The following is a 13,690-nucleotide window of genomic DNA, read 5'->3' as shown; positions in this document are numbered from 1 at the left end:
TAGGTAGTTTTAACTTCTGCCCAGTCTAAATATAACTCAATCCTAGAGAGATGAGTCCCCAGTCTCACTGTATCCCTACTTCAGTCAAGGTTATTCAGATGTGGTACTTCCAGAAATTTGTCAGTGATAGAGGTAGGTGTCTCAAGGAGGTGAGAGCCTTGGTCTGGAGTGACCAAGGTGACAATCTGTACTGGAGGTACACCAGGTCAGCAAGAGGGGAGTCCAAAACTGTGTTGGAAGTCAAAGAAAGAACCCTGATGTGGCCTGAATGTCTACTATTGTTTTTTTAAAAAGATTTTATTTATTTATTTGAAAGAGTTACACAGAGAGAGAAGGAGAGGCAGTGAGAGAGAGAGAGAGAGAGAAAGAGAGAGAGAGGTCTTCCATCTGCTGGTTCACGCCCCAATTGGCTGCAATGAGCAGAGCTGCGCTGATCAGAAATCAGGAGCCAGGAGCTGCTTCTGGGTCTCCCATGCAGGTGCAGGGGCCCAAAGACTTGGGCCATCTTCTACTGCCTTCACAGACGATAGTAGAGAGCTGGATTGGAAGCGGAGCAGCCGCTTCCATATGGGATGCTGGCACTACAGGTGGCGACTTTACCCACTACTCCACAGTGCTAGCCCCTGAATGTCTACTCTTAATGCCTGATTACCCCCCCAACACACATATATGCAGGAAGAGTGGGACTCTACAGATTCCAACAGCCTCCTGCTCTCAAACCCTTGAAAGAGAGTCTGGGGTGACTGAAAATTTTCTCCAAAATCTACCAGGAGTTGAGGAGCTGTAGTGTTTCAGGATGTGAAGTCTTGGTTTTAGATGTAGACTTCAGGTCAACATAGGATGGGATAGACTCTGACGTGAGTCAAAATGAGTACTCAGAAGTAGCACTGGTTGAATCCTCCAGTGTAACCAACATGGGGCAGGTGTGACTCTATTTGATGCGTTTTAATTTCTATCTGTCTGGAGTTTCTCAAGGATGTGAAAGCCTTGATATAAGTTTGTGACATCAGCAGAGGAAAAAGTCCCAGTATCTTTCTTTTTTTATTTTTTATTTCATAAATGTGAATTTATAAAGTGCAACTTTTGTATTGTTGTGGCTCCCCCCCCACCAACCTCCCTCCCTCCCATGGCCCTCTCCTCTCTCTCTCCCTCTCCCATCCTGTCCTTTATCGAGTTTCATTTTCAATTGCCTTCATATACTGAAGATCAACTTAGTATATACTAAGCAAGGATTTCAACAGGCTGCATTCTCACAACCGCACAAGGTATAGGGTATTGTTTGATTAGTAGTGTTTTTAAGTTTCATAGTAAAACACATTAAGGACAGAGATCCTACGTGGGGAGCATGTACCCAGTGACTCCCATTGTTGAATTAACAATTGGCACTCTTATTTGTGACGTCAGCAATCACCCGAGACTCTTGCTATGAGCTGTCTAGGCTATGGAAGTCCCTTGAGTTCACCGACTCTGAACTTGTTTAGTCAAGGCCGTATCACAGTGGAGCTTCCTTCCTCCCTTCAGAGAAAGGCGCCTCTCTCCTTGATGGCCTGTTCCTTCTGCTAGGGTCTTGTTCACCAGGATCTTTCATTTAGATTGTTTTTTGCCACCGTGTCATGGCTTTCCATGCCTGTGAGACTCTCATGGACCTTTTAGCCAGATCCGAATGTCCCAAGGGTTGATTCTGAGGCAGGAGTGCTGTTTTGGGCGTTTGCCATTCTGTGAGTCTGCTGTGTGTCCTGCTTCCCCCACAGGATCATTCTCTCCCTTTTAATTCTATCCTTCATTATTTGCTTATACTGGTCTTATTTATGAAATCTCTTCGACACATAAAATGATGAAAAAACACCACAGAATCAAAACAAACAACCCAATTAAAAAATGGGCCAAGGACCTTAACAGACATTTTTCAAAAGAGGAAATCCAAATGGCCAACAGACACATGAAAAAATGCTCAGGATCCCTAGCCATCAGGGAAATGCAGATCAAAACCCCAATGAGGTTTCACCTCACCCCGGTTAGATTGGCTTACATACAGAAATCAACCAACAATAGATGCTGGCGAGGATGCAGGGAAAAAGGGACACTAATCCACTGTTGGTGGGAATGCAAACTGGTAAAGCCACTATGGAAGACAGTTTGGAGAGTCCTCAGAACCCTGAATATAGCACTAACACAGGACCCAGCCATCCCACTCCTTGGAATTTACCCAAATGGAATTAAAGGGGAGAAAAAAAGAGCCATTTGCGCCTCGATATTTGTTGCAGCTCAATTCACAATAGCTAAGACATGGAATCAACCTAAATGTCCATCAACGGATGACTGGATAAAGAAACTATGGGATATGTACTCTATGGAACACTATACAGCAGTAAAAAACAATGAAATCCAGTATCTTTCAAGAGTCAAGTTAAGGAAAAGACATTGAGAGCACTAATATTACCCCATAGCCCAACAGAAGGACCCCTGTAGAAACTTTCCTCTGTCCACATTGTCACCCTTGGGAAGCTTTGGGCAGAAGTAGTCCAGTACGGAATGCTTCATTTTCTCCATAGGGTGGGTATGTCCCTGAAATGGGAGGCCTTGGTCTGAGAGTGATGTCAGTCACTAGAGGAGGTAGGACCAGATCCTGCCTGAATCAGAGGAATTCCCTGATATCCACCCCACCTCCACCACCAGAAAACAAAAGGGAACCAGCCTTTGTTATAAATCCTAGGAGACCTTAAGCATGGGATCCTGGACATGGTATCTCTTCACTTATGTCTTTAGAGAGATGTGAGTGCCTTGGTCTGAGCACGTAGGTTGGTCTTTTGAGGGAGTCTCCTCAAATCAGCAGAGGGAGTCTATTCAAATCAGTAGGGGGAGAAGTCTCAACCTTTGCAAGAAATCAAGGTAAGGACTGTTGGTAAGGACAGAAGCCCTAGTCCAGCACAAAGATCCCACAGAGTCAGCTTGTCCCTCTTTTAACCTTGTGTATACAGGCTGGTTGAACAACTGTTGTGCTTTCTCATTTCCTCTAACAGTAGGTCTGAAGAGGTTAGGCTCTTTCATGAGGGGGTAGCCCAGAGTATATATGAATACCATAAGGGAGAACTGAGGATAGACATCCAGTAGAACAGATGGGGTCCAGTCTTGGCAGTGGTGGCTGTATGTAATATATACTAACTTTGTCTTTAATCTTAGGGAGGTTACAGCTTATTGTTTCTTTTTATTTATTTATTTATTTATTTTTTACTTTTTAAAAAGTTTACATAAAGGCAACAAATTTCATGTAATTCATATATACAATTTTACAAGCATAATACTTTTCACCCTCTTTTTATTATTTTTCTTTTAATTTTTACAATGACATACTTTCAATTTATGTTATAACAACAAGCTTAGCCCTACACTAAATAAAGAATTCAACAAGTAGTAAGTAGAAAAACCACTGTTCCTCAAGGGTAATCTAATCTCAAAATATCTATTTCACTCCTATACATTACTTTTTTTGTATTCTGTATATTAGTTACCACAAATCAAGGTAAACGTATAATATTTGTATTTTGTATTTGTATCACTAAGCATAATGATCTCCAGTTGCATACATTTTGTTCAGAAAGACAGGATTTCATTTCCTTTATGACTGAGTAATATTCCATTATATATATAATTTGTGGTACAAATTGCTTATTGTGACTTTGGCATATATTTTTGCAAACAAGATACTGTAAGATTTGTAGTCCTGATGATTTTGCTTTATACAATACAGGGTATGCACATTTGGGACTGCATTTCTAGAAACAAACCACAGTAGATTATTTGACCTAAACACCTGTAATCAAATTAGTAAAAATAAAGGAAATACTCTGGAAGCTGAGTATTTCCTAATTGTATAGAATCTTACAGCATCTCCAGTAAACATCTCTCAGCAAAAGTGTTGGTTAGTCAGGTTTATTGAAAAATATAATAGAAAAGCTGACCCTGGCTATCTGTTCAAGGACATTCAATTATACAGACAACATCATGTAACATTATCTCAGCATTCACAGAATGATTATAAATTATCTTAATTTTTGTGCAGAGTAAAGGAGCACTGTAGTACACCTACAAATGCATTTGCCTAGGACTTTTCAGCTTTTCTCATAAGTGGTTTAGCAGGCATTACAATTTGTAATTGAAATGTTGCTTTCACTGAAAGTGTCATGATATTTCAGTTATTTTTAATTACCATATACAAATAGAACTATCTTCTGGTTTATCACTTTTCTCATGCACTTTTTTTCTTTATGCACTTTTCTCATGGGTAGTTCTATTAAGAAATAGTTACATACTGTGCTTTGCAGAGCACTGAAGAAAGAGGGATGGCTGCCCCTCTGTGGGGCGGCAGAATCTATCCTGGATTGGGCCAGCCTAATTACTACTGGCAACCAAGATTCTGTTTAGGATATCTGTGCATGTAGTGTATCATTCAGAAGTGAACAACAAAGAGCCATTTTAACAATGTTGAGTGCATTTGGCTGTTCTATAATCATTTTTTTTCTCTCCCAACAGAAGTTCTGTTTGCCTAACTCTCAAACTGTTGGGGTGGTACATTCCATTAGGACCAATTAAAACATAATTTTAGAGTCAGTAGTGTATTTGACTGACTCTGGTTCAGTATTCTATTTGATCATTTTATTCTTTCATGTACAGTTACAGAAAATTAAAATGTTAAACTGCAATGAGTCAGACCAACAAAATCAAAGAAAATACAAAAAAAAAAGTTGAATTCCATTAGATTGGTAAATTGCTTGCTATTCAAAAATGTTACAATACCAGTTGCCCAACAGTCCCTACACTGTTCTTTTTTTAACTTTTATTTAATAAATATAAATTTCCAAAGTACAGCTTTTGGATTACAGTGGCATTTTTCCCCCATAACTTCCCTCCCACCCGCAACCCTCCAATCTCACGCTACCTCTCCCCTTCCATTCACATCAAGATTCATTTTCAATTGACTTCACATACAGAAGATCAATTTAGTATATATTAAGTAAAGATTTCAACAGTTTGCACCCACAAAGAAACACAAAGTGTAAAGGACTGTTTGAGTACTAGTTATAGCATTAATTCACATTGGACAACACATTAAGGACAGAGATCCCACATGAGGAGTAAGTACACAGTGACTCCTGACTCCTGTTGTTGACTTAACAAATTGACATTCTTGTTTATGGTGTCAAAAATCACCTTAGGCTCTTGTCATGAGTTTTGCCAAGGCTATGGAAGCTTTTTGAGTTTGCCGACTCTGATCATATTTAGGCAAGGTTATAGTCAAAGTGGAAGTTCTCTCCTCCCTTCAGAGAAAGATACCTCCTTCTTTGATGGCCCCATTCTTTTCACTGGGATCTCACTTGCAGAAATCTTTAATTTAGTTTTTTTTTTTTTTTTGCCAGAGTGTCTTGGCTTTCCATGCCTAAAATACTCTCATGGGCTCTTTAGCCAGATCAGAATCCCTTAAGGGCTGATTATGCGGTCAGAGTGCTGTTTAGGACATCTGCCATTCTATGAGTCTACTATGTATCCAGCTTCCCATGTTGGATCTTTCTCTCCTTTTTAGTTCTATCAGTTAGTATTAGCAGGCACTAGTCTTGTTTATGTGATCCCTTTGACTCTTAATCCTATTATTATGATCAATTGTGAACTGAAACTGATCACTTTGACTAGTGAGATGGCATTGGTACATGCCACCTTGATGGGGTTGAATTGGAATCCCCTGGCATGTTACTAACTCTACCGTTTGGGGCAAGTCTGATTGAGAATGTCCCAAATTGTACATCTCTTCCCTCTCTTATTCCCACTCTTATATTTAACAGGCATCGCTTTTCAGTTAAATTTAAACAACTAAGAATAATTGTGTGTTAATTACAGAGTTCAACCAATAGTATTAAGTAGAACAAAAAAAATACTAAAAGGGATAAAGTATTCAGTTTTTCCTCGACAGTCAGGACAAGGGCTGATCAAGTCACTGTTTCTCATAGTGTCTATTTCACTTCAACAGGTTTCCTTTTTGGTGCTCGGTTAGTTGTCACCGATCAGGGAGAACATATGATATTTGTCCCTTTGGGACTGGCTTATTTCACTCAGCATGATGTTTTCCAGATTCCTCCATCTTGCTGCAAATGACCGGGTTTCATTGTTTTTTTTTTTTTTTTCCTTTACTGCTGTATAGTATTCTATAGAGTACATATCCCATAATTTCTTTATCCAGTCCACTGTTGATGGGCATTTGGGTTGATTGTAGGTCTTAGCATGGTGAATTGTGCTGCAATAAACATTAAGTTGCAGACCGCTTTTTTGTTTGCCAATTTAATTTCCTTTGGGTAAATTCCAAGGAGTGGGATGGCTGGGTCATGTGGTAGGGTTATATTCAGGTTTCTGAGGAATCTCCAGACTGACTTCTGTAGTGGCTTTACCAGTTTGCATTCCCACCAACAGTGGGTTAGTGTCCCTTTTTCCCCACATCTTCACCAGCTTCTGTTGTTGGTAGATTTCTGTATGTAAGCCATTCTCACCGGGGTGAGGTGAAACCTCATTGTGGTTTTGATTTGCATTTCCCTGATTGCTAGTGATCCTGAACATTTTTTCATGTGTCTCTTGGCCATTTGTGTTTCCTCTTTTGAAAAACGTCTAATGTTTCCCCAGGAGGAAATCACGAATGAAAGTCAAGGTGGAGGCATGACTAGAGGAAGTTGTTAAGGTTGTTAAGGAAAGTTTTCATGTGTTTTTGCTCTTTTTGCCCTATGCTTCAGTCTGGTTTAAAAATTTATGTCTGGTGAATGGTGGTACAGTGTGGGATAGTGTCATAACCAATTTGATGATTTATTAATCACAAAATAATAAATTCCTAGTTTTAAATATATATATATGCACACCACTATTTCATTATACATGGATGTTGAAGTTGATTCCTTATCTTAGTTAGCTACTTTGAGTTGAGCTGCTGTAAATATGGGGGTACAAATAACTCTTTCATATGTATTTTCTTTGAGTAAATTCCCAGGAATGGATTGGCTAGGTCATAGAGAAGAACTATTTTCAGATTTATGAGGAATCTCCATATCGTTTTACATAACGGTTGGAGTGGTTTGCATTTCCACCAACCGTGTATTAGGGAGCCTTTCCCCGCATCCTCTCCAGCAGTTGTTAATTTTTGATTTTTGGATGATAATCATTCTCACTGGGGTGAAGTTAAACCTCATTATGGTTTTTATTTGCATTTCTCTGATATCTAGTGATCCTGAGCATCTTTTCATGTGTCTGTTGACCATTTGTATTTCATACTTTGAAAAATGCCTGTTCATATGCTTAGCCCATTTCTTAACTATATTGTTTGTTTTGTTATCGTCAAGTTTCTTGAGCTTCTTATATATTCTGGATGTTAATCCTTTATCAGATGTATTATTTACAAATATCTTCTCACATTCTGTCAGTTGCCTCTTTGTTAACTGTCTTCTTTGCTGTGCAGAAGCTCTTTAGCTTGATGTAATCTCACTTGTCTATTTTTGCTTTGATTGCCTGTGCTTCTGGGTTTTTATCCAAGAAGTCCTTGCCTAGGCCAGTTTTTTGCAGTGTTTCCCCTATGGTTTTCCTTTAGTAATTTGTTGGTTTCAGGTGTTATATTTAGATCATTGATCCATTGTGAATTGATTTTTGTATATGGTGTAATCTAAGGGTCTTATTTCATACTTCTGCATGCTGAAACCCGATTTTCCTAGGAAATGACTTTAACTCGTTTGTCAAATATTAGTTGCTTGTAGATGCATGGATTAATTTCCTGGATTTCTAGTCTGTTCCAACTGTCAAAACATCTATTCTTTTGCTAGCCCTAAGCTTTTTTGATAACTGCCCTGTGTAATATGTCTTGAAATCTGGGATTGTTATGACTTAAGCTTTATTTTTTTTTAAGATGTATTTTATTTATTTGAAAGACAGAGTTACAGAGAGAGGTAGAGACAAAGAGAGAGGTCTTCCATCTGCTGATTCACTCCCGAGATGGCCGCAATGGCCGGAGCTGCTCTGGTCCGAAGCCAAGGGCCAGGAGCTTCCTCCTGGTCTCCCACGCAGGTGCAGGGGCTCAAGCACTTGGGCCACCCTTCACTGCTTTCCCAGGCCATAGCAGAAAGCTGGATCAGAAGAGGAGCAGCTGGGACTAGAACTGGCGCCCATATAGGATGCCAGCGCTTAAGGCCAGGGCTTTAACCTGCTGTGCCACAATGCCGGCTCCTTAAGCTTTATTTTTTATTTTTCAGGATTTTTTTAGTTATTTGGGTCCTCTTCTGATTCCATATTAATTTTAGGGTCATTTTTTAAGATCTGAGAAGGACATCTTTGATTGGGATCACATTGAATCTGTAAATTGCTTTGAGTAGTGTGGACATTTTGATATTAATTCTTCCAGTCCATGACCATGAAAGATTTTTCCATTTCTTTGTGCCTTCATCTATTTCTTTCCTGTAATTTTCATTGTAGAGATTTTTCTTACCTTTGGTTAAATTTATTCCAAACTATTTATTTTTTTTTGGTAGCTATTATGAATGAGACTGATGTTGCAAGCTCTTTGTAAGCCATGCCATTGCTTTGTATAAAAAGGGTATTGATTTTTGAGTGTTGATCTTATATCCTCCAAATTTTCCAAGTTCTCTTATGAGTTCTAATAATTTCTTAGTGGAATTTTTGGTTCCCATACATGTAAGATGATATCATTTACAAACAGGCATAATTTGACTTCCTCCTTTCTCGTATGTATCTCTTTAATTTCTTTTTCTTGTTTAATGGCTCTAAAACTTCCATAACTATATTTTTTTTGACAGGCAGAGTGGACAGTGAGAGAGAGACAGGGAGAAAGGTCTTCCTTTATTGTTGGTTCACTCTCCAGTGGCCGCTGTGGCCGGCCCACTGTGGCTGGCGCACCACGCTGATCCGAAGGCAGGAGCCAGGTGCTTCTCCTGATCTTCCGTGCAGGTGCAGGGCCCAAGGACTTGGGCCATCCTCCACTGCACTCCCGGGCCATAGCAGAGAGCTGGACTGGAAGAGGGGCAACCGGGACAGAATCCGGTGCCCCGACCGGGACTAGAACCCAGTGTGCTGGCGCTGCAGGCAGAGGATTAGCCAAGTGAGCGATGGCACTGGCCTCAATAATTATATTAAATAGTAATGGTGAGGTGGGCATTCTTTTCTTTTTCTAGATCTAGTGGAAATGCTTCCAGCTTTTCCCCGTTCAAAATGATGTTGGCTGCATTTGTCATATATTGTATTGAAGTATGATCTTTCTATACCTGATTTGCTAAAGTATTTCTATCATGAAAGGATGTCGTATTTTATCAAATAGTTTCTCTGTATATTGAGATTAATCATATGGTTTTTAATCTTCAATTTGTTAAAGCGATGTATCACATTTATTGATTTGTGTATGTATAATCATCCCTGCATACCAGGGATCATCCACTTGGTCTGAGGGAATGATTTTTCTGAATTCAATTAGCAAGTATTTTGTTTAGGATTTTTGCATCCATCCTCATCAGGGATATTGGTTTATTGTTCTCTTTATTTATTGTATGCTTTTCTGGCTTTGGAATTAATGGTGGTGCTGGCCTCATAGAAGGAGTTTTGCAGGATTCCCTCCATTTCAATTGTTTTGAGAAGAAAAGTAGGGATTTTGAGAATTGGAATTTTAGTTTGAAAATTTGAATTATTTCTTTAAAAGTTTAGTAGAATTCAGCAGTGAAGCCATTGGGTCCAGGGTTTTATTTGGTGGGAGGATCTTTATTACTGATTCAATCTCTACCTTGGTTATTGGTATATTTAGATTTTCTGTGTTTTCAATTTTGGTAGGTAGTATGTGTTCAGAAAACTAACCATTTCTTCTAGATTTTCTAGTTGGTTGGCATGTAGTTGTTACTGATGATTATTTTTATTTCTGTTGTATCTGTTGTAACATCTCCTTTTTATCTCTGAATTTATTCATTTGGGTCTTTTCTTCTTTTTTTTTCTTTTTACTTAGTTGGGCCACTGGGCTATCAATTTTGTTTATTTTTCAAAAACCCAGCTATTTATCTCATTGATGTTTTGGATCACTTTTTTGTTTCTATTTTGTTTATTTCTTCTCTAATTTTTAAAAATTATTTCTTCCTAACAATTTTTGGTTTGGTTTCTTCTCATTTTTCTAGATCCTTGAGATGTATTGTTAGATTATTCATTTGATGTGTATCCAATTTGATATAGGATTAATTGGTATAAACCTTCCTTTTAACTGTCCTTTTTTCTGTATCCCATACAGTTAATTTTTAAGAATTTTGTCATTTATAAATTATAAATTATATATTTCTTATATACTGTTTTAAGAGTATATTGAGGGCCGGCTCTGTGGCATAGTGGGTAAAGCTGCTGCCTGTATCAGCAGCATCCCATATGGGTGCCGATTTGAGTCCCCACTGCTCCACTTCCGATTCAGCTCTCTGTTATGGCCTGGGAAAGCAGTAGAAGATGGTCCAAGTCCTTGGGTCCCTGCACCCGCATTGGAGACCCAGAAGAAGCTCCTGGCTTTTGATTGGCGCAGCACCAGCCCTTGCGGCCATCTGGGCAGTGAACCAGCGGGTAGAAGAACACACTCTCTCTCTCTCTCTCTCTCTCTCTCTGCCTCTGCAATTCTGCTTTGCAAATTAATTAATTAAAAAAGTATACTGATACATTTTACCATATACTCTCCCAACACCGCCTGCTTTCTCACTTCCACTCTTCCTCCTTTTCTTATGTTTCTTTTAGTTTTTTTAAAGACTCATTTATTCATTGGAGAGGCAGAGAAACAGAGAAGGAGGGACAGAGAGAAAGGTCCTCCATATACTGGTCTTCTCCCCAAACAGTCACAAAGGTCAGAGCTGGGTCATTCCAGAGTGAGGAGCTTCCTCCAGGTCTCCCATGAGGGTACAGGGTCCCAAGCACTTGGGCCATCTTCCACTGCCCTCCCAGGCCGCAAACAGGGAGCTGGATAGGAAGAGGAGCAGCTAGGGCATGAACCAGTGCCCATATGGGATGCAGATGCCAAGGCAGAAGCCTAGCCCATCATGCCACAGCATTGGCCCCCTCTTTTTAATTTTTACAATGGCATACTTTCATTTTTCTTTATAAAATCAAGCTTATAAACCCTCCACTAAATACAGAATTCAACAAGTAGTAAGTCAAAAAGACACTGTTCCTCAAGCATATAGACAAGGGCTATCAAAGACACTAAGATCTCCAAATGTCAGTTTCACTCATACATTTTACATTTTTTGTACTCTGTGTATTAATTAGCACAAATCAAGGAAAACTGCCTTTTACAACAAAATGGATGCAACTGGAGCCCATTATGCTTAGTGAAATAAATCAGTCCCCCAAAGGCAAATGTCATGTGTTATCCCATAAATTTTGATATGTTGTATTGTCATTTTCATTCATTTCCAGGAATTTTTAAATTTCTCTTTTGATTTCTTTTATGACCCACTGTTCATTAATGAGCATGTTGTTCAGACTCCATGTGTTTGCATTTTTTCTAAAGTTTCTTAAGTTGTTATTACCAGCTTAATTTATTGTGGTCAGGAATGAACATGCACGATTTCAATTTTTTTAAAATTTGTTGAGACTTGCTTTATGGCCTAGCATGTGGTCTATCCTAGAGAAAGTGTCATGCACTATATTCTGCAGCTGCCAGATGAAATGTTCTGTAGGTAACAATTAGGTCCATGTTTAGTCGATATTAAAGATGACTTCTGTGCTTACAGCCCTGAATCTGAGAGGCCCTCTCAGTTCCTTTTAAAGGGACTCCAGGAATCAAACATAAGGGCCCTGGTCTGAGTCACATATCTTGAATCACAGAACAGAAGAAGCCTGAGGTTTGTTAGTAAATAAGGTGAGATGCACACTTTGAATGTGTAGTGGAGGGATATACACCCTCAGAAGAGAAGAGACCCCATAGCACCTGACCCCACAGCCTTCTGTACAGGTAGTACAAGCTGGTTTCATGCCCTCTGAAGAGCTTTGTCACATCCTTCCCTAGGTTCCGAGCAGACAGGCTGGACCAGAAGGACAGAATACCTGTGAGGTCCTAGGACATCAACTAAAGAGAAGAACTGTAAGTTGACCTTTCCAGATCCTTCATGGGTGAATATATTAGTCAAGACCACTCACACTGTCCCTTTCTCTCACAGGCTGATGGGATTCTGTCACCCACATTCCTGATCACATTCTTGTCTACTTCCTCCAGTAAGAGTCATCATGCCTCGCTTTGCAAAGTGCCCACGCCTCACCCTGGAGCAAGAGTTTCAGGATTCAGATGGAACACAGCAGCTGAGTGCTGAAGAGGTTTCCACAGCTGAAGAGGAGAAGGAGAACATTTCCACAGGCTTCTCTGGCCTGTCCTCCTGCTCTTTGCCTTTAACTCTTTCTGCTTCCTCCTCCTCTCCTGTGATCCCTAGCACCCCAGAGACAGATGATAAACCTGCTGCTGGGCTACTGAATCTTTCCCATTGTCCTCAGACCTTTTACTCCTCTTCCATTTCATGCACTATATCAGAACAGCCCAGAAGCCTAGCTGAGGAGAGTTCAAGCACCTTGCAGGCCTCCCAAGACACTGATTTCTTGCCCAAAGACTCAGTAGAAGAAAAGGTGACCAAATTGATGAATTTCCTGATTCTGAAATATCGATTGAAGGAAGCTGTCACAAAAGCAGAAATGCTCGAGTTTGTCATTGAAGAATACCAGGACCAATTTCCTGGGATCTTTGAGAGAGCCTCTAAGTGCTTGGAGGTGATTTTTGGCATTGACATAAGGGAGGTAGACCCTCCTAGTGACTTTTATGTCCTTGTCAACTCACTAGGCCTCACGTCTTGTGAGATGTTGAGTGACGACTTTAATATGCCTAAAACCAGCCTTTTGATAGTTATCCTGGGTGTGATATTCATAGAGGGTAACTGTGCCTCTGAGGATAGTATCTGGGAATTCTTAAGTATGTTGGGAGTGTATCCTGGGAGGGAGCACTTCATCTATGGGGAGCCCTGGAAACTCATCACCAATGACTGGGTGCAGGAAAATTACCTGGAGTACCGGCAGGTTCCTGATAGTGACCCCCCAAAATACGAGTTCCTGTGGGGACCAAGAGCCTATGTTGAAACTAGCAAAATGAAAGTTCTGGAATTTTTGGCAAAGGTGAATGAAAGTGATCTCATTTCCTTTACCTACTGGTATGATGAGGCTTTGAGAGACGAGCAGGAGAGATCCCAGGACAAGGAAGGCCCTGTGGATAGCAATACTGCATGTTCATTGCTCAGCAATGATAAGCAGTTTGTCCTATCCCAGGTGAATAGTGAGGCAGATCCTTCACCCAGTCTTTGGAGAGAGTGGTTGGAAGAAAGCTGTCAAGTTTCTAAATAGGTGGCAGTCAGGTTTAAGCAGGAGAGTGCATATTATACTATAACTTTGTGTTCCTGTTTTATAGGGATGATCTGATGGTTTGTATTTTTTTCTTGACATTTTTCAAATATTGTTCTTGTTAGTAGAAGATAATGTATACCAAAACCCAATTAGATGGAGTAATGGGTTCCAGTGTTATAAGCACAGTTGGATGACTATTGTCCACAACAATGTGTTGCATACTGTGAAAAGAACTGGTATAGAGGAACTCCAAGGCTCCAAAGAA

General features: G+C 39.9%; 1 protein-coding gene across 1 annotated transcript; it reads left to right on the top strand.

Moving 5' to 3' along the window:
• The first annotated feature begins 12,270 nt into the window (after nucleotides 1-12,270).
• Nucleotides 12,271-13,425, top strand: LOC133752480 (melanoma-associated antigen 10-like). Its single transcript, XM_062182993.1, has one exon. The coding sequence runs from the start codon at nucleotides 12,271-12,273 to the stop codon at nucleotides 13,423-13,425; it is 1,155 nt and encodes a 384-aa protein (XP_062038977.1).
• Nucleotides 13,426-13,690: the final 265 nt, after the last annotated feature.

Source organism: Lepus europaeus, chromosome X, assembly GCF_033115175.1.
Source record: "Lepus europaeus isolate LE1 chromosome X, mLepTim1.pri, whole genome shotgun sequence".
Classification (NCBI taxonomy): domain Eukaryota; kingdom Metazoa; phylum Chordata; class Mammalia; order Lagomorpha; family Leporidae; genus Lepus; species Lepus europaeus.
The sequence above is the reverse complement of the archived record's forward strand: the minus strand, read 5'-3'. Positions and strand labels throughout refer to the sequence as shown.

Excerpts from the sequence above, each read along its gene's own strand:
- LOC133752480 (XM_062182993.1), top strand. The coding sequence starts at position 12,271 with ATGCCTCGCTTTGCAAAGTGCCCACGCCTCACCCTGGAGCAAGAGTTT.